At 38.5% G+C, this 26,897-nt stretch overlaps 1 protein-coding gene across 4 annotated transcripts in view; it reads left to right on the top strand.

Moving 5' to 3' along the window:
• NFE2L1 (NFE2 like bZIP transcription factor 1) overlaps positions 1–24,273 on the top strand; it is a 76,206-nt gene extending 51,933 nt beyond the window's left edge. For 3 of the 4 annotated variants that reach the window (XM_058181016.1, XM_058181014.1, XM_058181015.1), the window contains exons 3-7: positions 96–607; positions 14,962–15,180; positions 18,007–18,096; positions 18,850–19,011; positions 21,086–24,273. In XM_058181016.1, coding sequence (XP_058036999.1) covers positions 98–607; positions 14,962–15,180; positions 18,007–18,096; positions 18,850–19,011; positions 21,086–22,399 — 2,295 coding nt within the window. In that variant the 5' untranslated portion in view covers positions 96–97 and the 3' untranslated portion in view covers positions 22,400–24,273. Of the gene's footprint in view, positions 1–95; positions 608–14,056; positions 14,774–14,961; positions 15,181–18,006; positions 18,097–18,849; positions 19,012–21,085 lie in introns of those variants that run through there. The other variant, XM_058181017.1, reaches the window with a different exon arrangement.
• Positions 24,274–26,897: the final 2,624 nt, after the last annotated feature.

Genomic DNA, 26,897 nt, shown 5'->3' with positions numbered 1-26,897 from the left:
AATATGAGCATTTGTTATACAGTATATAGAAAGATATCTCACCAGAGAAATTTGAATATTATTACATTTATTCTAAATATACTTTTTCTTTCTAGAAATGCTTTCTCTGAAGAAATATTTCACTGAAGGACTCATTCAGTTCACCATTCTTCTCAGCTTGATCGGAGTGAGGGTGGATGTAGATACTTATCTAAATTCACATCTCCCTCCCTTGCGGGAGATCTTTTTGGGCCAGAGCTCTGCATACACTCAAACACAGTTTCATAACCTGCGGAACACCCTAGATGGCTATGTTATACATCCCAAAAGTGTAGATCTGGACTACTATTTTACAGCTCGACGGCTTCTCAACCAAGTTAGGGCCTTGGACAGGTTTCAGGTGCCCACCACTGAAGTCAGTGCTTGGCTGGTACATCGTGATCCTGAAGGTTCTGTCTCTGGTGCCCAACCCAATACAGGCATTTCCCTTGAGAATGGCAGTAGCTTGCAAAATGGAACCACTTCAGACAATGTAGTCAGAGAAAATGCAATGGAACAAGCATATAGTGAAGAGTTGGAAGACCTAGGTGCAGTGGCTCCTCCACTAAATGGTGATCTAACTAAAGAGGTATGTATAGCAATATTCTATGGGATAAACAGAGAAAGAAAATTATTGTTTGAGGATCTCTGTAACTTTCATTAATAAATATACTGATTATTGCCAATATTTAACATTTCTTTGAGAAGAGTGAAACAACAGTATTAGTAATCTATGTTGATACATGGTGTATATCCAAAAGTCAGACCTCATAAACAATTTATTATATAAAATACATTAAATGTTGCTATTTTCTTCTAAACCAATGGTTCACACACTTTTTTCTTCATTACCCAAAGCTACTTATTAGAAAGTTGAACTTTGAGGACAGGTCATAAGTCCCTTTGTTCAGCATCATCATAACTTTGAATGGTTACTGAATGCATGGTTGTGACTCAAGGACTATCTGAATTAAAAACACAATTCAATGATCTTTACATTATTTCAGCAAATTACCATTGATAATTTCATTGATTTTTATCTTAATAGGAATACTTTGGGAGATTTTTGATTATATTTGATACATATAACCATCTTTTGTTGGTTATGTGTATCAAAAATATAAAGGAAAACTATCTAATTTTGGATAAATTACACAGATTTGAGAGATGTTCTAAACATTTTCTTATTCATTTGACAAATGACCTTTGAACATTTCTAAGTACTATAAAATTTTCTTTTGGGGAAAGGGATATTGAAAGATATTACAATAATCCTATGGGGTATCATTTTTGGTACCTCTGGATATGTTACCTTAGGTTAATTTTTTTTATTTTGTCTTTTGGTTTTTTTAAACACTTTTTTAGGTAGAGGCATCTCAGTTAATAATATCACTTGCTTAATTTGTAGTAATAGATAATTTCATTGCATGTATTAAGTTGGTGATGAGTTAATCAATTTTGAATTCTTTCCAAGAAATTTTTCTAGTATGTATTTAAGAAAGCGAATGCTTTATAACTCTTACTAAGCAATAAAAACTATTGTTTGCAGTCTTCTCTTTTTTTCTCTTTCTGCTGTTCTATGTGATTTACTTTATGAGGGTCTGTTCTTGTTTGCCTTGTTTGTACTGTACTTGTGTTTTATTTAGTGATGAGTTCAGTTATTTACATGGATGCTGAAGTCTTTCTCAAACACATGGAGATATAGAACTGCTTCCAGATCATCCTTAATCCCTGGTAGCTTATGTTGCAAGTGGACTGTGTTACTAGAGCTGGTATCCAGGCTGGGTGGGGGGGTTGGGGGGGTTGAAGCAGCTGTTGTGACTATCTTCCTCTCTTGTCATGTTGCCTCATCTCTTTCATAGGCAAATATAGAGTAAAGTTTTCAGAAGTTTTGCCCTTGAGAATATAAAAATGACATATAAAAATGACATTTGCTTTGCATGGGAAGCTTTCAGTTGAAGTAAAAGTAAGTCACTAGCAAGCTGAGAGAATCATTTTGTTATGAAAATATAAATACTGTATTTTTTAGAACAAGAAATCAAGCCACTTTTGTGGATCTTTCCACCCTCATTTCTTAAAGGCACTTAAATCTAAAATGGCAATAATAAATGCCATTTTATTAAAATTTAAAAATGAGATAACCCTTCCCAAGTATAATTATGAGGCTGACTAATATGAAAAGTTGTCTAGGCTGAAGATCATTTAAAAAGAGAAATTTTGAGTTCAATTGTGATTGTAAGTCAAAAACTATTTGTATTGGGGTTGTTGTGTTTTACAAATTTGAATCCAAGATATTTGATAGTCCTTGGTCATGAATCTGAAAATCAGTACTTGTTTGCCATTCTAAATTCATGAGGCCTGCAAAATATGATAAAAGTGGTAAAGATTAATATGTTAAAGCTCATTTGATTTAGATTTCCATCAAACTCTGATTGATATGAAACGTTTAATATTTGATTTAGTGATAAACCTGCTTAGGAGCTCCTCCTCTGGAATGATATTGTCATAAATAAAGTATATTTCCATGATTTATTTTGAAGTTATTACTGATTATAGTCCAATGGCTTTTTATGATTAATACAAACCAGAGAATGAATCTTGGTTCATTTTGACATATGGGACTGTCAAATAGTAAGTATGCTATACTTTTTTAGCTAAGTACTTTGGTCCTTACTGGTCCTTTCATTCTCTTAGACTGCTCATCCTTTTATGGCAGTTATGTACAGGCACTGTAATTTTTCACATTACAGAAGCAGTTGAGCATTTGATCTGTAACCTTATGCAGTATAATATGTATTATGGTGAACAGCTAGAAAGTGTTTTTTCCTTCATGACAAATTTGAGCTCCATATATAGCTGTTAAGAATTTCTATAATAAATTATTTAATATACAGTATATGTTGATAAGATTCATTTTTGTTTGCTTATCAGCCAAAGGAATTAATTTTATATGCTTCTGTATTGGAATCCAGATACAAGGAACACAAATCTATAGGGCAGTGTTATGGGCATAATATTTAGATTCAATGATACAAGATATTGCTCTCTTTTCAGGAGTGCAGAAGACTAAAAATACATGTACTTTGAAGTATAAATAGATAATTTAAAAAATTATGAGATGGAAGATTGGATTCAGTTCAATCTTAATCAGGAACTCAGTGAAAATATAACATGTAATTCAAGAGAGATGACTTAATACATTTATTCTTGAGCTCTGGCTGTTTTGTATATACAGATTACATATAAATGAACAGAAATTCTGTGGAGGAAATAAGGTACTTAGAAAAGTTTTCTAAAATATATATATCTTCAACTGGACACTTGCCTGATGGTTCTTGGACTGACATTTCAAAGCTAGGATGTAAAACGGTAACAACTTGTACATTTTTTATTTTTAATATGTATTTATATCTTTATAATATACCCTATCAGAATCTGGGAATACAGCATATAAAACTAACAGAATGTGCTAACCCTGTACATAATTAGTTTTTATACACTATCAGTTATGTTTTCTACATCTTTCAAGTTTATTACTGAAATTATTATTGTTGTATAATGGATTTGCAGTTTGCCAATATAAGCAGTTTCTTTTCAATCCAGTGAACAAGATATCTTTTTTAAAGTAGAGGTGAAATGAGTGCAGTGGGCTGTTCACCCAACAAAACTTAGTAGTGGGGTATGAATTCTTGAACTTTTAAAATGCAATTGGCCATGGTCCCCAGAATCACATCTTTTTTCCTGCCGATTGGAGTATCATTGAATTTCAGTGACATCACTGAAAATTTTGCAGTGTCCTGCAATATTTAATACCTGAAATACAGGAATTTTGTTTACATAGTTAACACCCACCCTCCCAAAATTAAAACAAAACTCTTAACACCCTTGAATTCCCTGCAGAACCAAGATGAACATGTCCCTTATTCTTATTCTTTGGGGTAATTTACATCCTCAGACTCATGGCCTAGATACTAAATGTGGGCCTCAGTTATCAGAAGTGTATTAAAGTTTTTAATAAGTTCTATCATGAAAGTACTGTTATAAGAATTAGATATATTTGAATCTGTTTTTATTTATTCAGTTTATACTCCACTGCAGTCTCACAACTTATGGAAGTTTTTAAAGGAGTTGGGTACTGCTTTAGATAAAAAAGGTCAAGTATTCACTTAGCTTTGAAACTAACATTTGTAGCTTGTCTAAACTGGCTAAGTTCACAGGCTTTTGTTACTATAATTTGATTAGTTCTGAAAGAATGTATTATGTGAATTCAGCCATTTATGGCTTATTCAACAAAACATGGCGTAACATATTGGGTAAACCTAACTCAGCTTAATTGACAGTTGTGAGGGGGAATGCAGGATATGTCAATAACCAATAGATTATTGTTATAAGAACAATGGAATAGAGCTATGCTGTTCCTATCAGAAGGTATTAATCTACTGTGCGGCTTTAGACTTTCTCTTGCTTCCTCTTAAAATGTCAGTTTCTGTAATGGGAAAAGTCACCCACCTCACAGGGTATTATCGAATCTCTTTCTATATAGAACATTCTTACTATAGAAATGGTTAGACTGCAGTAAAAAGGGCTTCTGGATAAAATAACCCATCCCAATATAGATCTGAGCTTTAGGACTTTGATGACTGTTGTATTATTACAAAGTACTAGGCGTGAATGCTGGGATTATTTTGGAGTGAATCTAAGGTGTTCTTTTCCTTTTTCTCCTCCCAAATTCATAGTTTCCAAATACATTCTAATATGTGTATTTTAAAATCTCGTTTTTAGTATATTTTCTTTACTATTGGATGTAGTTAGTTGAGGGTTTTAAGTGCTTAGTCTGGACAGAAAGGAATTAATTCTATCCAAATATGACAGGTAAGCATTATTCAGGACTTAGAACATTTTTTTTCCTAACAAGGAAAAGTCTATTTTCTGTAATAACCACATAGGTATTCCTAAAGCAATTGTTAGATGGGATGGTTTATTGCCATGATGGCGAACCTATGGTACGCATTCTGGAAGTGCCATCCAGAGCAATCTCTCCGGGCATGTCAGCCGTTGCCTGTTGTTCTTCCGGGTTCCGACGTGCACATGCCAGTTGGTATTCGCCTGCACAGTAGCGCTGGAAACCAGAAGAGCAGCTCCATGACACGCATGTGTGCGCTGGGAAACTGAGCTTCTGGTTTTTGGCGTGTGCTTGCACACAGGCCAGATGGTCTTTGGAAACCAGAAGACCAGGTGACCGATGTGCATGCACATGCCGGAAACTGGAACCTCAGCTTCCCGGCACATGCATACACAGTGGAGAAGCTGCTCTTCCGGTTTCCAACACTCCCACGCATATGCACACGCACGCTCCTGTTTCAGCCCTTGGTGCCAAAAAGGTTCGCCAACACTGGTTTATTGATTCCAGAAATTTATGTCGGGTTTAATTGTTTCATTTCTGATTGCTATTTGAAAACAGAGAAAAATAATTTCCTGTTGAAAGTTGAAAATTAATTTCTGCACTGTTATAAAAAACTTTAGTAGTTTTTATCTTATAAATTGAAAAAAAGTATAATTCCTTTTAAGCATTTTAAATCACAAATAACATTTGTAGAGGGGAACAGGGTCTGATAGCAATATATATATATTGGTATCAGGTGTCTAGTATCACCCTTTCTAACTAACATTTTTTTATTATTAAAAGGCATAAGCTTTCCAAGCTCACCAAAGCTTTTACCTTTTGATAGAATTTATTAGCTGGAAAAGGAGGAACTCCTGACTTTTATAACAAAAGTGTTCACCATTATGAAACTTTAAAAAAATTATTTATTAAATTTAATATGCTAATGTCTACTTGTAGCTTTTTTGAAATTTACAATAAATTTTTATAGTTTGGATTTTTCTGAAGTAGAGCTCCATAGCAATTTACAAGATCTAGAATTTTCATCTAGTATTTCATGCTCTCACTAGACCATTTTTCCTAACAAGGTACAGTCTGTTCATTGAACTATTTAGGCACATTCCCATAGTTCCCTTGGAAATACGCAAATCCCTATTTGCTGGCAAAATAAACTTTATTCTAAAGCAGCATTTCAAATTTTTTTGGGGAGAATACTAAAACATATAGGAGAAAGTTTGAGATGCCATGAAAACATTGCATTATTAACATAGATGGTTCCTGCCATTCTAGCTTTGGGACACAAGCTAAAAATAGTATGAGGAGCCTATTTTTTTATTTCACATCATAAAAACCGGTAAAGAGGTCCCTATTGAATTTACTCTGCTAGTTGTTCCCAACTATAGGGGGCGGTGCTCATCTCTGTTTCAAGTCCATTGAGTCAGCACTGTCCAAAGACGTTTCTACAGTCATATGGCCAGCCTGATGTCACGGAGCGCTGTTACCTTCCCATCGAAGTGGTAGCTATTTATCTACTTGCATTTTGAACATATTGGAACATCATAGTTCTTTTTAAATGTCATAGGCATACAACTATTCCTAGAATTAATTGTAGCTATATTTTAAATTAAATTATTGACAAAAATGCTACATGCCAATTTAGTTTTCAGTGTTTCTGCTGCTGGATTGAGTAGGCATCTATTTCTTAGCAACCATAATGCAATATGATATTGTATCTACTTTTATATCTTGGCTAACATTTCTTTACAGTGGAGGAGATTAAACTGCAGTAAATGGCTGCCTTCCATTATGTCTTCACTCAGTGGTTGCTCTGCATTATCTTAATCTAGAACTTAAGATGTTTCTCCTATGTTTCCTTGATATTCAGAATTCGTTAGAGGTCTGACTGGTTCTTTCACTGTCTGCTCTGAATTTTGGTAACTACTGCTACTTACCAGTAGTTATTATTTCCCATTCTTTATGGACTCATACATAAAAAATTATTTAGCTAGAAGTATAGCTCTGTAAAGTATTATTAAGGCTTAATTAAAATTTGAATTATCTATTATATAATATCTTTTTTAAATTTTGTTTGGAGATGGTTATACATGTTAAAATAAATCCTCACACATGCACATTTACTTAAAAGTTCTTAATTCTTTTTTTTTAACTTGATATTTCCTATGAAGGAGAACTAGACTAAGGTTCCTTTTCCCACTAGCGTCTTATAATGTCTAGAGCATATAGATTGTATTATATATGTATAGCTTATATTGTCAAGACCACATCCGGTCCACAAACTGTTTGATCACAATGATTTAAGTACAAAATTCAAGAGTGTGTAGAATCGTTTATAGCAATTTGCCATTAGGTAAGTTAATAAGTAAGAATCAAGTTCATTTATCATATTAAAAACTTTATTGATATATAATGTTCATTCCAAGTGTCTTGTAGCTATTTAATATAGGACATTGCTAGTTTACTCATACCTTTTGATTTACTTATAATTGCAGAATGAGGAAAAGTTGGTGTAATAGTGATTCTCTATATTAATTGCCTAAACACACACTTAATGAACAACAGGTATAGTTTTTGTAATTCTTTTTCCTATGATGTTTGTTCTGCTTGGATTTATTAAAATTTAACAGAGTTATGTCTGTTAAATTCAACAATAACAATTGTATTTTGTATTCCTTTTTAAATTTTATTTTTCTAATTCGTAAATACAAAGTCTTTATGTTCATAATGGATTGAATATTAAAAAAACCTTGGTCTTTAATTCTATTCTAGAGTTACCCAGGTCTAACAAAGCCTACTGTTATTACTATTATATCAGCACAACAATGGTTGGCTATTTCTAGAAAATAGCTATAAGTGGGAAAATAGCTATGATATGCAGTTTTGCAAATGCAGAAAATGTATGCAACTGCTTTCTGTATATTATTTAGATGTTCTTAAGCAAGCTAAAGAAAAGTTTATGAACCTATGAATTTCCAGTTATTATTAACTCAGTTTTTCCTAGCAGCCTTGATTTTAAGTAAAGAAATTAAATCATGTTCCAAGATTACATTCTGCATTTCCTTCCAATGGTTCTCTGGAACATACCTTTGTGGGACTCTGTGTTCCTACTTCTCTTCAGACACTTGAGTCATTCCCTTCAACTTGCTGCCTCTCTAACTGGCATCTTTGTTTTACTGTTTCTAGACTTGCTTTTTCAGTCCTGCTTCAGCTTTCATATGCTTCTTAAATCCTGGTTCCTTCTATGTGTCCTAGGATTGGAATTTTACCACTGTTTTGCTGTGCACCAGAAATGGGAGTGCACGCCTTCCGCACGTGCACATGGCCTTCCACACATGCACTTTTCTGGTGCATGTGGCTTGCACGCATGCGCGCGGCTTAGAAAACATGGCTAAATAGGATGGCAATGTACTGGGGTGGATGGGCAGGCCCACCTGCAGGTCACCCAAACCAATTCATCTGAACCGGACTGAACCGGCTGAATACCATCACTGCTGCTAGTACCTATAAGTACCATTGCAATATTTCTCTGGCTTTGTCTTTTGGATTTTAATATATATTTTTTACCATATACCTTTTACCTTTTATACTTTTGTAGGGTGAATATTACAGGTGGCTTGTTCTTCCAGAAAGCTTATTATTTTAATTATACTGTAATATTTCCACAAGGGATAAAAATAAATGTCTAGCTCAGGCAACATGTGATGAGAATTGCTAGACTTTGTGTTGTCTTACAGTAGCCTTCCTCATTTCAAGTCTGTCTCTATTTGGACAACATACATTGTAAACATCAGCAACTGAGAACATCTTGATTTTTTCTTGTCTCAAGTGTCCCCTGCTCTTTCCAAACATTAATGAAGTTTAACTAACATATCCTAATATATAGACATAGATTTTCTGAGACCACTGTTGAACTTCTTCATGATCCTGTGATGATGTCTAGAAGGACTTTGAACAAGGTCAAGCTGTTTAGCATAGAATTAGGATGATAAAATAGGATGCAAAAATTGAGACTGAAATATATTAAAATACATTTAGTAAATGAAAGCACAAATCTTTAAAACTTTACATTTTTAATAATAAAACATATATGTTTGAGCAAGAATGTAGTTTAGCATATTTTAATGTTTTAGTTCTATACTACAAGTGATGCTTTTACTATAGATCTTATTTTAGGAATTTTTAGGGATTATCATGGTTTGACATTGTTGAGCAGCTGTAACTTTTCTGTGGGTTTAGACTTTACCAACAGGCCAGCCTGCTGTCTATCCATCCTTCACTGCCATGTAACAGCATGTCATACCATTTTATTATTTGTTGATTGTTTGTTATTATTTGCTTATTCTCATGATACTTGTTTGCATTACTTTTTACGGCAAGAATGGCAAAAACTATTGCCACCAAGTTCTGTCAGGAAGAAATAGAAAAAACTATGTCTGCATCAAGAAGTCATGTAGGTCCTCTAGGTATTTTCCTATTTTGCCTCCTCCAAAACCTAGAAGCAACTCTGCCTCCTTTCCATATGGAATATTGTAGTAGTTTTTGCTGATCTTGCTGTGCAGCTTTCATCCGACTTGTACTCCTTTGCTTTTGCTTGAGACTTCAATTTTAATACTCAAGTTCTCTTTTAATACAATATTTCCATTTAATGTATGTCTCAAGAACTCTAGATCAGCGGGCCCCAACCTTTTGGGAGCCAGGGATAGTTTTTCTGTGGACCAGGGGAGCATGGTTTCCCATGCTACCTGGATCCAGTGTTTGTGTAGATGGGGTTTTGCTCACTTGCACGGCAGAAGTTGGGGACCTTTGCTCTAGATAGCCTATGCAGCTAGACCTTGCTTAACCATTCGTTCAGTGACTATACAAAGTTATGCAGGTGTTGAATGAAATAGTTATGACTGGTCTTCAAAGTTACAACTGTTGTAGCCCCATAGTCATGTGTTCAAAATTCAGATATTTGGTAGCCTACCCAGGTCAGAATGCGCTTAAAAGCCTTGTAAAGGACCAGCAGTTGCTTTGCCTGTGGGAGGAAGAAGATGGGAGGAAAATTATGGTAATAGTCAATAGGATGGCAGGACTAGGCAGAGGAGTGCAGGGTGGTTAAAAGGGCAGAGATGGGTGGGAAATAAGCAGGTCGAGGATTTGAAGCAGAGGCGAGCATGGCAAGTAGGTCAGAAATTTGATGTCCTTGCCTAATAACAGTGTGGTCCGGACCTGTAACCAGGACTACTGGAACTGCTGATGCTAAGCAGTGTGGTATATGTTGTTTCACCTAACAACTGCTTTACTTAGCGATGGAAAGTCCACTCATAATTAGGATTGTTAACCAAGGACAAAAATGGTGCCATATCTCCAGGAGTATGATACTGTGACACATTTTTTATTAAAATGTTATTACTGTTTCTACACTGGAAAGTCAAAGTTGTACAATAACTTGAAGCTAAATTGTGAAAATACTTTATTATTGCCGTCTGTTGCATCTGCTTGAAAAGAGGTTTCTAAGTTTGAACTCTGAAGGAGCCAAATCCTGATGTAAACTTTTGACAAGCTGTCAGAATACAATGTGAAGTACTAGCTAAAATGTTGAACTAATTCTAAAAAAACCTCAGTTTCGGTTTTGCTTTTTATTTTTACTACTATTTTGTTAAATGTACTTTTTCCTATAGTAACAGATTAATCTTTCTGTGATCATTTAAATAATATTCCCCTGCTGTTGGAAAGCATATGATGTGTCCTGGATGCAGACAAGCCATGTTGAATATAGGTCCAAGAGTCCCGGAAGGTTCCTTGAAACAATATTTTAAAAACTAATGCCCAGAAAAATGCTGAATTGAAAAGAATTGTTTTTCATACAGAAAAAATACTTCTTAAAGACTAGTTATTCTGAATTTACTAATGTAGCCTGTTGTTTATGTGTTATTAAAGTATAAAGGCCAGAAACTCAGAATTGATATTCAGATAAGTAACTATGGAAAGAGATATAAATGAAAACAACCAATTATTAAATTAAATAGGCTGAAGATATAATATGTCAGCATCTTCCTCTTTACTAAGACCTCTTTGAAAGCAGAGCTCAGCATCAATAGCTGACATGATTGTGGCTTTCAAAAGCTCTTTTTGTCAAAGAAGAGGCTTTCTTATTCTCAGCCCAATACACAATTCTTGTTTTTGTTTTTGTTTTTTTACAAGCTAGAAGATGTCCTAATTATCTAGTTGCCCTAATCTAGTGGCCTAACCTGGGCCGACACAAAAACAAAAATGCATTGCTGCACTATAGGATTTATAGATATTCAGCCATATTGGAAAACGCTCATACTTAGAGCTGTATTTATTGTAGAAGAACACCTTAAAGCTGGGGAAAATGCATTATTCTTGGAATATAACATCTAGCAAAGTATAGCATTAATTTCTGCTCAGATTCCTATACTGAACCAAACAAAGCCTCCACTTCATTCTAGCTAGTGTTGTAAATGTGGTGCAATCATAATAATTTGTGGACAAATGGAATTTATAAACTGAATTTTCAGTGGTGGAAAGCTTTTACTCGGCATTTTCTTTCTTTTCCTAAAAATAAGAAAATTTCATTTAATGTGTGGTGTTCATTCTAGTATTCATTTCTTGTATCTGGTGACTTCTCCACCTATATTCCAGTGATGTCTCATTCATTATTAGTGGAATTGGACGAAAATTACTTGAGTAAAGAGAGAGATTGCATTTCTTATTCCATTATTTTATATCTGTTTTCTGAAAGCTGTAAATCAGAAACTAAAATTCCAGGGTAATTATTGATTGGGGGGATTTGAGGGGAAGGAGGCTTTAATCCTGATTTATAGGGTCAAAAAGTTCCTTGTAAGTTTCATCTCTTACCTGTATAAAACACTCTACTTTGTTGCCTGCCACTTTTCTGCTTCTTTTGGAGAGTGAATGAAATCTCAGTTGATGAGAAAGAGAGAACTTTGGGTAATCTCCGAGAGGGAGAAAGGAGGAGAAAATATTCAGGTCTATCTGGAAAGGCTTCCTTGATGTAGTTCCCCCTGCACCATCGCAACCATCATTGCCTGATTTGGGTGGGGCATCCAGGGATGGGAGCTTTTCAAGGAGACAGAGACCTGAATGCTTGCTGCAGCTCCCAGGGCGGCCTGGGTGGGGTGGAAGCTTAAAAAGCAATTGGCTGTGTGCTTTGCATCCTAGGTGACGAATGCAAGGAGGAGCACTTTCTCCTGCATCCTCAGCAGGGACCAGAGGCAAGGGATTGGTTCTTTCTGCAACCTAGGTAACCAGCACAGGGCGGAGCCTGGCTCCCTCTGCATCCTCCGCGGTGACCTGGGGGAGGGGACTGCCTCTGGCTGCAGCCTAGGTAACGGGCGTGTGTGGGGGTGTTGTCTCAGTCTCACTGCAGCCACAGCACAACACATGGGGTGGGGATTCCATCTCTGCAGCTTGGGCATTGAGCAGGGGGTGGGGATTTGACGGAACTCCTCTCTTTAAACGACAAGCAGAAGAGAGCTGAGGATTGGATCTCATGCTGGAGTGAGGGGAGGGAAGAGGACTGGCTATAGCACAGCACCTGTGGGTCACATGCTGGAAAGGAGGGGGGCTTTTAAACAATTTGGGGGCAGATAGCAAGCTTGCCAAAAAAAAAAGAGCAACTGCTAACTGAAACTGGAGATGTCTGTCCGGCACTCAGCTCGGGTCACCCAGCTCTGCCTGCCCGGAATCTACGCTCTACATAGACCATGATCTGGGTGGACAGCTCTGGGAGCGGCAGCTGGGGACATGAGAAAGGTATCCTTTCTTTTTAACTCTTTTCTCATCCCTCACGCCTGTCTGCCGCTTGCTTTTATGATAGATTCAGGCCAGATAAAGCTCAGGTACAATGTACTGGAAAGATGTGCAGTAGGAAAGAATGTGCCATACATTGGCTGAGGGATAGATTGGAAAATATCATACATATATGAGGAAGAGGTATAATCATGGCTTGAATCCTTAATTTATGTGGATGTTTTAGTTTCAGTGATGCTTTAGTTATAGAAAGAAAATTATGTTGATGATTATGTATTTTGTGCCAGTGATTTTCACAGAAGGAGGAGGGATGGACAGAATTCTAAAATAAGAATACTTGTAAGAGGGAGCAGGCAACTGAGAAAAATAGATAGCAGAGTTTGAAATTAAGAATGTCTTTGATCCATGGGGTGTTCTGGCCTGCTTTACAATGGAAGTTGGGGTGAGCAAAGGGTGTACCTTATGAAGCATTATCAGGTCTTTCCAACCATACTACCCAATCACTTCCAAACACTCATAGTCTGGAAGTAACTAGAAAAGGCAAACATTTGGATTAGGATCTTCAATTTGAAGAAAGAGTTGGCGAAAGAATTAAAGGAGGGGGAAAGATTGTTTCGTCTAAAAAATCTATTTGCATTGAATGTTCCATGGAAGAAAGCTTGTATTTTGCAGTTAGGGAGGAGATTATTTAAATTAATTTAAATGAATGACAGATAGGGAGAGGAAGAAGAAGATATCCAAATGCATGTTTGTGATCAGTTAGGCCATGAAAAAACAATTGGGTGTTTTGAAGCTGAAGATGCTGAAAGTCTAGGGAGATCTAGGGCAGTCAGTCTGAGGTTGGAAAGTGGAGCTATCAGTTCCAGAACAGTCTGTTTGTAAATTAGTTCTGAAATATTAAACCAATGATTTGAGTTAATACTAGAATGATTAAATTAAGATAGAAATATTAGAAACAAGCTGATTCTGAATTTTTGCTTATATAGATAGATGGAACAATCAGTGCTTTGAAATTGGGTGGACAAATAAGAAATACTGTAATATTGCTGCATTTTATATTCCCTGGTATTCTGAAATGAAGGGTGATTTAGTTTGTTATGTTCCTGTCTGGAACAAGGAGAAATAACTTAAAATGAGTACACTTGCCATCCCTAATTCGAGACTTCTTTGCTACTTATGTATTATATAGGGATAATGATAATTCGATGTGGTTTTCACTGGAAATGGAAATGTAGAAGGGTGGAGCCCCAAGTGCTGACCCATCAGCCTCATTCAGCCAGAAGGTTTGTTTGCAATATTAAAAAAAAAAATCCCAAAGAATGGGAAGGCATTTCTGGGCCTGAATGAAAGGAACATCCTGCTGCAGTATGTGAATGAATATAGCTTTGGGTGATCTTTGTTTTGTAGTAGAAATATTTGTAGGATATTGTAGGGCATGGGATGAAAAAGAAAATTTTAAGGTATGATAAACCTTGTTTAAAGTCTGCTGTAGAGGAGGCACGTTCACTGCTTTATGGTTAGAAGCAGGCAGATTTTTAGAGTGCATTCATCAAAGTGATTGTTTTCAGTTTAAAGGACTGGTTAAGGTAGGCAGCTCAGCTGTGTAGAGCTGAGGGAGCTGGCAAGGCATAGGACGCATGGCAAGCCGGGTTCTCAAGTTGCATCAGGTGGCTGAAAATGCAGAGAATCTCCACCCCTTTATGCAAATAGACAGAATGGCACCACAGGCTGATGCAAGCCCGCTATGGAGCAGCAATCTGGAATGACAATTGGCCCTCCCTCTCTCACCCAGCCAGCCGTCTGAGCAGTTAAAGCTGCAGACTCCTGCCTGGACAGAGAGAACATTACTGCGTAGCATGGGCAGGGAGGAGGAGACAGCTCAGTTGCTGTCCATGGAGTCCCTTGTTTGGGCCCCGGAGCAGCCCCTTTGCAGAGCCAATCTTGGCAAGCTCCCTGTGCAGGATGGCTGTAGGGGGGGGGAAGATGTCTGGAGCATCACGGCAGCAGAGATGGTCGAGGGAAGGATCAGGGGAGGAGGGACCACACCCCATTCAGAATGAAGGGCGGCACTTAGAGGTGAGTGGGGTCAAATGATGGTGTGGGGCCTATGTCAAAGAATGGAAGAAGTTATGGTGGTCCTTTGGGTATAGAAGCTGGAGGCATTTGTTCTGGAACTTTTGTAGGAGAGGTCATCCTCCTGAATAAGTCTTTTTGATGAAGAGAGACAGTCATGTTTCTTTCTCCCTGTTTTTTTTTTCTTTTAGGATATAGATTTAATTGATATCCTGTGGAGACAGGATATTGACCTTGGTGCTGGACGTGAGATTTTTGACTACAGCCACCGCCAGAAAGAAAACGACGTGGATAAAGAACCAAGTAACGGTGAAGAATGTGGGGATGGCTGGAGGAACAGAGGGGACAGCAGCATCGCTGACAGAACTGAGATAGTGGATGGCGAGACAGGGGAGAGCTTCCCTGCGCAGGTAAAAACACCCTGATGGGGAAGCACGGATTTCTTTCCTACCGTTCTGACATTGTACTCCATACCTGCCCACTAAAGAAGATTGCAACCTGTAGTTCAGTTCATTTTCCGAGAAGTAGACTGTCTTCCATATTTTTCTTTTGGGTGCTATTTTTATATCTTCTGAAATTATTTATGTGTTTTAATGTACTTACACACTAAAGTAAACTGAACTTTTTATTTTTAAATAAATTATATATATAAATAAATAAACTTGGAACCTTATTAGTTGGACCTGGATGGATGGATGGATGGATGGATGGATGGATGGATGGATATATCCACACACACACACACACACACACGGAACCTTATTAATTGGACCTCAGTGGTTGGATAAATGTGTGTGTGTGTGTGTGCATGTGTTCCATATATATGTATGATATATATATGTACATACATACATACATATGTAGATCTTGGCATATTTGGGTCTTTTCCCGTGTAAGGTTACCTTACACGGGAAAAGACCCAAATATGCCAAGACCTACATACCTATACCTGTGAAAACCTACGAAAACAAATACATACAGACAGACAGACAGACAGACGGATAGACAGATAGATAGTTGGACTTCAGTCGATAGAGGCTACCTGGAGTTTGTGATCTGTATATCCAATCTGCTGACTGTCAAGTTCAGTCTTTCTAATATCTTCTTCTGTTTCATATGCAGGGCAGGGAATAGTCCTCAAGAGGGCAGAACAGGCTCTGTTTCATTGATACTTAAGGGCTCAGCTGCACTGTTCTTTGGGAAGCAGGCATTCAGAACAATTTTCTGCTGCACTTTTTGTAGGTTTCATCTAACAAGAAGTACAGGAGTCCTCGACTTACATTAGTTTGTTTAGTGACCATTTGAAGTTACAGCACTGAAAAAAGTGATTTATGACCATTTTTCATGCTCATGATCATAGAAGCATTCCCCCATGGCCATGGGATTTACACTCAGGTGCTTAACAACTGATTCATATTTATGACGGTTGCAGTGTCCTGGGATCATGCGATCACCTTTGTGACCTTCTAACGAGCAAAGTCAGTGGGGAAGGCAGATTCACTTAACGATGTTGTTACTAATTTAACAACTGCAATGATTCACTTAACAATTGTGGGAAGAAAAGTCATAAAATGAGGCAAAACTCACTTAACAAATGTCTCACTTAGCAACATAAATTTTCGGGCTCAGTTGTGGTCATAAGTTGAGGACTGCCTGTAAATAGAAGTTACATTTTAATTGTAGCATTTAAGTTTTTCTACAATTTGTTTGCTGCTTCTGTTTTTCACTGGGATAGGTTATGAGATACATGTACTTGAGGTGGGCATGAAATAGAGGTAGTCCTTGACTTAAAACAGTTCATTTAATGACTGTTTAAAGTTGAACAGCATTGAAAAAAGTGACTTATGATCCGTTTTCACACTTACGACCATTGCAGCATTCCCTGTCGTCACATGACTTGCATTTGAATACTTGACAACTGACTCACATTTATGACGGTTCCCAGAGTCACGTAACCTCTTTTGCTTCTTCTGATCTTCTGACAAGCAAAGTAAATCGGGAAATCTAATTCACTTAACAACCATGTGACTATTTAAGAACTGCAGTGATTCATTTAACAAACTGGGTGAGAAAAGTAAAATGGGGCAAAACTCACTTAACAAATTTCTCACTTAACAACATAAATTTGGGGCTCAGTTGTGATCATAAGCTGAGAACTACCTGTACAAATTGGACAGGCCACTTGAAATTCTGCCCTTTGGATTAACTATATATTTAATGTTTGTTGAGAATAATAATTTTTGAGCAGATGATGCTATTTTGGACTCGGGTGGAACACTTTAAGCCAGTGATGGCGAACCCGCACGGAAATATTGCAAGTGTGTCTGCGCACCTTCGTTCACACTGCGCTTTGGAAAAGCCGAATTTCCAGATTCTGGCGTGCATAAAAATCCGACAATCAGCTGGCCGGCACGCATGCGCACACCGGTTTTCAGCACTGCTGCACATCAGGATTGTTGTGTGCACATGTGCATCTGAAACCCGGAAGACAAACAGGCAAGGCCATGGGTGCTGGGAGATATGGCTTTGCGTGCCACTATGGGCACGTGTGCCATAGATTTGCCATTACGGCCTTAAGTCACAGCTTTGCACATGGCCACACATGGGGTTTTTTTCCCCCTGTCCTCCAGAGCAGGGGTCTCTCTACCTTGGTCCCTTTAAGACTTGTGGACTTCAACTCCCAGAGTTCCTCAGCCAACTTTGCTGGCTGAGGGACTCTGGGAGTTGAAGTCCACAAGTCTTAAAGGGACCAAGGTTGGAGACCCCTGCTCCAGAGTACCTTCTGACTAAAATTGCACAGAGCCACTTTGTGTGCAATATGGGTGGTCTCAAAACTTGATATATATAAAAGTGATTAAAAATGATTATGTAATTCATTGACATTTTAAGAGAGAAGACCTAAAAAGCGATAAACTCTAAAAGACACCTGAGGACAGTTAAACCATGTTTGCCATCAACCTTGCAATTCCCCGAAAGCAAAAAATCCTTTTTCTATTCACCTGAAATTGTTGCCACTGAAGATTCTGACAACAAAAATTAAAAAGCAGATTCTGTATACCAAAATATCGGCCACTCTGTCCTTGGTTTAGTTTATATATCACATACAAAGGGTCAGGAAAAAAAGAAGTAAAGGGAAAAGAACATAAATATTAAACACTAGAAAACCATAGGAATAGATTATCTTCATAGTCTGGCTCTGTGTCAGTAAAACGGCTGTTATATTGTTTTTTTCCTAGGCGCCTGGGGTGGAGGATCAGACAACCTTGTCTTTGGAGGAGTGTCTTAGATTGCTGGAGGCTACATTTCCTTTTGGAGAAAATTCAGAGGTACATATTTTCACTTTGGAAATAGAGCTGAACAGTTTGGTTGCCTACCGCAATGCTGTGCCTTCTAGATATATCAGATTTCAACTCCAGTAATTTTCAATCAGCAGCAATGGTAAGTGGAATTGTGGTAGCTGAGACCCAACACATCTGGAGGGCATCAGTTGGAGAAAGTTAGCTTAGTATTCACTCTATTTATCAGTTCCAGTGATCACTCCAATTTAACAGTAGACTGAGTTTCCATCTCATAACCTTGCAATAACCTTGTGAGATAGGCAAGTCTGCTATGCTTTGAGAAGAATAGAATGTTTTGAATAATTCAAGAATTTGCTCAGCCACTAACCTAAATGCCTTGTCTGTTTTAAAATGATGGCATTGAACCCCCTTTCCCTCCCCCCTCTTTGCTTGGTCTTATTCTAGTGTAGTCTTAGGGAGGTTAATAGAATACAGACTGAATCTCACTTATTTTCACTGTTTCATGAGGTTCTCTAAGAACTTCTTTGCCAAACTTTATCTTTTATTCCAACCTCTTCATGTGACTTCTATGTAGGAATATAATGTATAATATCTTGAGCTAGTATTTATTCATATTGTTATAAAAGTGCTAAATATATTTAAGTAAATAATAAATCTTGGGAAAGAGAAGCATGTGACAACAGAATTTCTAAATTTCATACACTGAAAGGAAAGAAATTTTTTTTATTACTGCTTTAACACCACCTAAAACTATTCATTTACTTTGCTGTTTTGTTTTAGTTTCCAGCTGCAGATGGTCCCAGCCTAGCTGACTCTCTGCCTAACGAGAGTGGGCCTTCTGTCGTGTCAGACGGGCTCCTGTCTCCCCTTCTGACAGAGACAGAGTTGCCCTTTGATCTGGAGCAGCAGTGGCAGGACCTCATGTCTATCATGGAAACACAGGTGAGGAAGGCAATTTTCTTGATGTGTTGGTTTCTCCAGGACAATACATGTAGGGTAATCTCCTGTGCTTGCTGGGTTTAGCATTGCTCTTTGTCCTGCTTGCATCAGTTTGCCACAACCTATAGCAATGATGGCAAACCTTTTAGAGACCAAGTGTCCAAACTGCAACCCAAAATCCACTTATTTATTGCAAAGTGCCAACACAGCAATTTAACCTGAATAATGAGGTTTTACTAACTAAAATAATGATAAAAAAGGCAGAGTTCAGCTAATTGTTCTAAGAAAAATGTGATAAATGCACATTTATTCCCCTTTTGAAATATGTTTAGCAACGATAAAAAAACTTTTGTAATATAATTTCTCTTCCCCCTTTCTCTCTCTTTCCCTCCCCCTCTCTTTCCCTCCCCCCTTTGTCTCCCTCTCTTTCCCTCCCCCCTTTCTCTTTCCCTCTTTCTCTTTTCTCTCTTTCTTTCCCTCCCTCTCTGTTTCCTTCGCTCTCTGTTTTCCTCCCTCCCTCTTTCTTCCCCCCTCTCTACCTCTCTCTGTGTTTTTTTTCTCTCTCTCTTTCCTCCCGCCTCTTTCCTCCTCTCTTTCTCTCTCTCTCTCTGTCTCTCTCTTTCCTTCCCCCCTCTCTGTTTCTCTCTCTCTGTCTCTTTCTTTTCCCTCTCTTTCCCTCCCTCTCTCTCTTTCCCTCTCATAATCCTCAGGTTATGAGTGTTCCCTTAGCGAATGTTCCACGTTATGTGATAAGGACCCCTAGTGTTTACGAACAAGTCCCAAAACTATGAATCTTGCAGCACCACGGCAGTTGTTCATCCTTATGAACAAATGCAGAGGCTCTGCAACATTCATCCTGCACTTTGTTGGCCAATACAGAGTTTCAGAGGGCCTGGCCTGCTCCACTGATGCTCTGTTTAGGCCTGTGCAGGCCTTGCCAGGCACTTTGCAGGCCAAAATGGAAGTTTGGAGGCCTCTGATGCTCCATTTAGGCCTGCGCAGGCCTCACCTGGCATTTTTCCAGCCAAAACAAGGGTTTCGGAGGGGCTGATCTGCCCATCTGACACTGTTGTGGTGTGTGCAGGCCTTGCCTGGCACTTTGCCGGCCAAAACAAAGCTTCAGAGAGGTGGACCTGCCCCTCCAAACCTCCATTTTGGCCTGCAGGATGAATGTTGCAGAGTCTCTGAGTTTGTTCGTAAGGGCAAACAACTGCCGTGGTGCTGCAAGATTCATAGTTCGGGACTTGTTCGTAAACACTAGGGTGCCCCTCTGAAGCTCCATTTAGTTGGCAAAGTGCTGGGCGAGGCCTGCGCAGGCCTAAATGGAGCGTCGGATGGGTGGGCCAGCCCCTCTGAAACTCTGTTTTGGACAGCAAAGTGCCTGCTCAGGCCTAAACGGAGCATCAGAGGGGCATGCGTGGCTGGGAGCTGGAGAAGAGACAGCTTGCTAAATCTTCGCACAGTAAGTGATCCGGCGTGTCAGGTTGGGAGAAAGCAATTGTGGGTAATATGAGGTATTTCAGTGGGTCGGTGGGGGGGGCTAGGTGGTCTAAAGCAGGTGACCTGTTCCATCACTAGGTGCTCCCATGGCCTTCCCCACCCTGAAATACCTCATGTGCACTTAACGAACCATGCATTCACATTTGATTAGCGAATGTGTGGGCAAAAGGAGGGAGTGATTCTATTCAAGGTATGAGATTCACTCCCATGAATCCTCGGGTTATGAATGAAATGGACAGACTCCATTCCATTTGTAACTCAAGAACTACCTGTACATGTTTTTAGGCCAATGTGCCAAGAATATAAGATACTAGATTTGGAATTAAATCCAGAATACTCCCCCTACTAAGTTCTGTGCTCCAAGCTCAGGGAGTTGGGTGGGTCCACTGGATCTGATTTTATCTCTGTGTTATGTGTTGTAAGCAATGGGGTAAATTTGATCCAATAATACCCATTCTGGAAATGGAAACATAACTCATTGTTACTTTTTTCTTGGATTCTTTATATTTTATGATGTTGATTTAATTGGACAATATTGAGATCTGCAGAATCTAAACAGTCTCTTTTTCTTTTGCAGAGCATGGAGGTAAATAGCACTACAGCTGTAGAAACTCTATACAACAACCCAAATGGAGATCTTTTGACAGCCAACTACAGCCTTGCGCCATCTACCCCTATTAACCAGAACGTCAGCCTGCATCAGGCATCGCTAGCTGGCTGCACACAAGATTTTCCTTCCCTGTTCAGCTCTGAAATTGAAAGTCCCTCAGTGGCTGGAGGCTCAGCTTTGCTGCAGCTGGTTCCTGATAACTCCACTGGCTTCAACACCACATTTGGCTCTACCAACCTAAGTGGAATTTTTTTTCCTCCCCAGCTAAACTGCACTTCAAATGAAACATCTGGGCCTGAACTCCCAGACCCTCTTGGAGGGCTTCTGGATGAAGCCATGTTGGATGAGATTAGTTTAATGGATTTGGCTATTGAAGAAGGCTTCAACCCAGTGCAGGCATCCCGCTTGGAAGAGGAATTTGATTCAGACTCAGGCCTCTCTCTGGACTCAAGTCACAGCCCTGCTTCTCTCAGCAGCTCAGAAGCATCCTCCTCCTCTTCTGCCTCTTCCTCCTTTTCTGAGGAGGGAGCTGTGGGCTACAATTCTGATACTGAAAATGTGGACTTTGAAGATGCAGAAGGAGCTGTTGGGTATCAGCCAGAATATAGCAAGTTCTGTCGGATGAGCTACCAGAATCCTCCTCAGTTGCAGTACCTGCCTTATCTTGAGCATGTGGGTCACAATCACACATATAACATGGCCCCCAGGACCTTAGACACTGATGAGTCCCAGCCAACTAGTGTGGGAAAGAAGAGTTCCAAAGAAAAGCAAGTAGATTTTCTAGATAAGCAGATGAGTAGAGATGAACATAGAGCCAGAGCCATGAAGATTCCTTTTCCCAATGAAAAGATCATCAATTTGCCAGTAGAGGAATTCAATGAACTCCTGTCCAAGTATCAGTTGAGTGAAGCACAGCTGAGTCTAATCCGTGACATTCGCAGAAGGGGTAAGAATAAGATGGCAGCCCAGAATTGTCGTAAAAGAAAACTGGACACTATCCTCAATCTGGAGCGGGATGTAGATGATTTGCAGAGAGACAAATCAAAGCTCCTCAGGGAGAAGGTGGAATTCCTCAGGTCCATCCGCCAAATGAAGCAAAAGATGCAGACCCTCTACCAAGAGGTATTTGGCCGTCTGCGTGATGAGAATGGCCAGCCCTATTCTCCAAATCAATATGCTCTACAGCATGCCAGTAATGGCAGTGTTATTCTAATACCACGTTCCTTGGCTGACCAGCAGGGACGGCGTCAAGAGAGGAAACAGAAAGACAGGAGGAAGTGAAAATGATGAATATCATTTGGAAAGCATAAAACTTGCTGAATCTGCAACTTCGAGAAGGGCTGAGCCCAGAAGAATTTGGAGGAACTTTCATGCCTTCTTATCCAATATATCTTCTCAAACCATGATAGCTGCCAGCCAGTGTATAGGAGCAGACTGCTGGGCAGGGGGCCTACAAGTCTTGTGAGGCGGAATGGCAAAGCATGTTGGGAAAGACCTGTGCTTCTAGAAGCCTCAAACCAATTGAACATTATGAGAGTGTGAATTAGCTGGCATAATGTGTGTTTGCAGGGGGGAGGGGGGAAATATCAGCAGAGGATAAAAAATTTGAATTGTTAAGGCTGGCTTTTTGTAAAGGAAGAAATGTTAAATGGATAGCTTGAGAAGACCTAAGAGTATTTTTTTCCTTTGAATTCCCAAGTCTTGGATATTTCAGGTAGCTGGTTGGATTTTTTAAAACTAATTTGACATCTATTATATGCAGTTCAAAACCATGCCTAAATCCGAATACTTAGCCATGATTTCTTCATAAATCTTTATGTACTTAACTACAGAGGGAGCACAGAAAATTGTACTAGAAAAGAGAAACATTGCCTTCAAGCTGAAAATAAGAATTTCCCATTCAAGGAGTTTATATGTACTACCATTTTGTACTTCAGCAATTACCACAATTATATGGCAGGGTAGGAGGGAAAGTGTTAATAGGATTACTATAGAAATGCATCGTTATCATCCCTCACCAATTGAATACTTTGTTAAAGATGTTACTTGCCTCCAGTGAGGAGCCAGCATTAATTCTGGGCCAATATCAAGGTGCATTACAACATGATGGTGCATGGTAAAACTGCATGCTATAAAGCTGTCTTTTCCCATTGATTGGCTTAGAGAGACTGCTTTGGGTGAAGGGAAGTGTAGGGCCAAAGGTATAGATCTTCATTTGACTAGAGTCTGCAAGGTGTGTGACCATCACCATTTGGTCTACACCTCAGCGGGTTTTGCTTCTATTAAGTGGGCATGCTGTGTTAAAAGCCATCTACAGGAAGCCTCTTTTCGAATGGGCACTTTGATTTTAATTTATTATGGTTTTAGAACTCTAGGTTCCTATATTGTTTCCTCTCCCCTGTAGGGCTATAGAATGAACTTAATAGTATGCATGTAGGATAGAATGGTGGTACTTCCCCTGAAGATCAAAGCTACTGAAAGTTTTTTCTGCCATAAAGACTCAAAATGTGTTAACAGTGATTCCACAGCTGGCTTCCCTTCTGTCCTTGGATGTCATTCCAACTTCCCCCTTCCTCCATTGAAAGAAAAAAAAAAGGCGAAGGGTGAGGGTAGTGCCTTGAACACAGCTAGCCTCAAGCTCTGAGGCCATCCCCGAAGCTGTTAACTTGCAGTATAGCACAGCTGGAAGTATTACTGACTTGACCAGCAACTGTAGAGCTAAATGGCTTTGGTTTTTTTCCAGCCACTCAGTCCTGTGTATGTGATGATATGTGAGGGAATAACACTGAAATGGGCATCCTCCTGAGGATTGTAGAGATGGAGTGCATTGGTTTAAATGGTATAAACAATGTTTGCAAACATATTAGGTTTTTTTGAAGGCCAAGACCTTTTCCAGAAAAAAACATGAGAGTGGATACGAAGTATATGTATGAAGCCTTCTCCATTTCTCGTGCTTTTGGTATTAAGAGCATGAAATTTGAAGCACAAAATGTGTTGGAGCTGTGACTCCATGGGATGGGTAGGATGGAGCCCTGTTGCGTGCATGTGTTAATTTATTTCAGAGGTTTTATTCTGAATGGTTTCTTACTATGAGCTATTGGGAAAGTGAGGAGAGTGTGAGCACAGGACAAAAATAAAATGGCTTATTCACTATTTGAACATTGTTTTGTGTCTTCTTTACGTAGGACTAAGCTTAATATATATATTTATGGCAATGCTCTTATTACTCTTTGTAGGCTGATGAAACTCTGCTGCCTTAAATTATATTGTCACAGTGAATGCACAGATAGCTATTAGCTATGATAATAGGAACGCATTAATGGTTATTAAAACTTTCCTTTTGTGAAACTAATCTTGTATACTTTCAAGACCATGAAGAATCTGATGGTTAGTTTCATGTAAGTATATATAGTCAGATCTCCTTACAGATTTATTTTCCTTTAACAAATTCTGTAAAAACAGTGTGTACCACTTTCTTGCATTTGTAGAAAAAAGCAAATTATAGCTGGAGCAACTGATTGAAAAACTTCTTGCGAGGATATATAAAGGTAATTCAGCAGAGGCTTCATATGCTTGAGTTTAAACATCTGACAAACAAGCTGTTATGTCAAATGTTATGAGCTAGAACAATGCATTGCCATAAGGTAGTATTCATTAAGGAAACTTTGTATAGTAAGTATTTATTTTATTTATTTATTTTATTTGCATTTATATCCCACCCTTCTCCAAAGACTCAAGGCGGCTTACACTATGTCAGGCAATAGTCTTCATCCATTTTGTATACTATATACAAAGTCAACTTATTGCCCCCCAACAATCTGGGTCCTCATTTTACCTACCTTATAAAGGATGGAAGGCTGAGTCAACCTTGGGCCTGGTGGGACTTGAACCTGCAATATTGCAAGCAGTTGCTGTTAATAACAGGCTGCATTAACCAGTTGAGCCACCAGAGGCCCTAGTAGTAATATTGTTAAGTAATATTGTACTTAATTCCCCCCAAATAGCTGAAATTATATGGAATAGTATCTGGATAATCAGAAACTGATTAGGAATGGTAGTTTTGGTAACCAAAAGAATAATATTGGGGTAATTAATACCTGCACATAAAATTAGTAATTATCTTACACTTAATAGAACTGCAGTTCAGACTTTCACTAGTATAGTGCAACATTGCTTCCGATTATGATATGGAGGTACAAGAAAAGAATACCTATTTGAAAACATCTATCAAAGTAATTGGACTACATATATTGGGGGGGGAGGGAGTTTTTCAGTAAGATATTTGGGCCTCTCCTTTAGAATGTTTCATCTTGTGCAGTTCTCAACGTTTTCTTCACCATGGAGCCCCTTTAAATACTTTTTGTGGCCAGACTATGGCCACTGACCTCCAAGACTCAATTCAAAATCGTAACATTTCTCAAAGTCTTCACAAACCCATAATGACTTTGCAGCCCCCCCCAGGGGTCTACGGACCATAGGCTGAGAACCAGTGAATTTCTTTCACATGAATTCTGTTTGCAAAAATTAATGAATTATAATTTGGTAGTCTAAAAATATCTGAGCTAGCCAAGAACTGGATGTCCTGTCTTGGACTGTTTAAAAGAACTATCACAAAATGTTCACGGTACAATTAGAACAAGCCATTTTCAGAATGTGTTTGAAGTAAAATTTATTGTAAAAGTAGCCCACATATGGTAGATTCCTGGCTCCTAGCTTTGTTTTGTACTAAAGATAGTATTCCTGGAATAATGTATATGCTGAATGTGCAATACTTTCTTCTCCAATGTTAACAGTGTACCCTGTACACATCTAGATCACAACTTCCAGTTTCATTCCATTAGCTGAGGTTATCCACATTTTCAATTCAGTTTGTATCTTCACTAGCATGTGTTATCAGACAACTTATTGTGTAGAAAACAAATATTAAAAAGATTTTAGCATAGATTTGCTGAATTGTAATATAATTACCCATGGCTAGGTCCTGGAGAAGTCGGATGTTTCCATGTCTTAACACACATTTCACAGGTGTAATAGTCCCTTCATTTAACCCCATTAATGTTCATGTGACTTATAGAAAAAGTTCACTAGGCATGAAGAACTGTTCCAATATTAATTTTGTTGCAGGACAGCAAGATAAGTTAGTGTAGATGTGCTTTGGATACAAATTTGCAATGTGTAAATTTGCTCTTTCCCCTGGACTTGGGCAGGCTCTGATTTCTCCACTGCCATTTTTTTAAAAAGATATAAAAAGAAATCTTACTAATGCTTTAAGATTATGGCTTTTCCTTGCTTACTAGCTTGCCAGGTCATGGGGTGGTGGTGGTGGTTATAAGTAGCATATTAAGCTGTGTGTAATAGGGTCTTAGTTTTCTCTAGAGAAAATGCAGAAGCTAGTAATTAAAATAAAAGGTAACAATAAAAAAGTAAATTAATTAAAATTAAAAAACTCAGGGCATTGTAATACTCACATATTAGTTATATATGGATAATATAGCTACCCATGTTGTCCCCAAAATAAGACCGGGTCTTATATTAACTTTTGCTTCAAAAGATACATTAGGGCTTATTTTCCAGTTAGGGCTTATTTTCAGGGAAACGTTAATTGGGGCATCTATTGGAACCTTCACACATGGTACTAAATGCATCCATCTATCTGGCAATCTTAACAGGTAGTGCTTACATTACGAGCATCTTGAAGAATGCTAGGGCTTATTTTCCAGTTGGGTCTTATTTTGGGGGAAACAGGATACTACTTAACTAATTAGAAGCAAGGATGAGA

This window comes from Ahaetulla prasina, chromosome 4 (assembly GCF_028640845.1).
Source record: "Ahaetulla prasina isolate Xishuangbanna chromosome 4, ASM2864084v1, whole genome shotgun sequence".
Classification (NCBI taxonomy): domain Eukaryota; kingdom Metazoa; phylum Chordata; class Lepidosauria; order Squamata; family Colubridae; genus Ahaetulla; species Ahaetulla prasina.
Note: the sequence above shows the minus strand (reverse complement) of the source record. Positions and strands in the feature narration are given on the sequence as shown.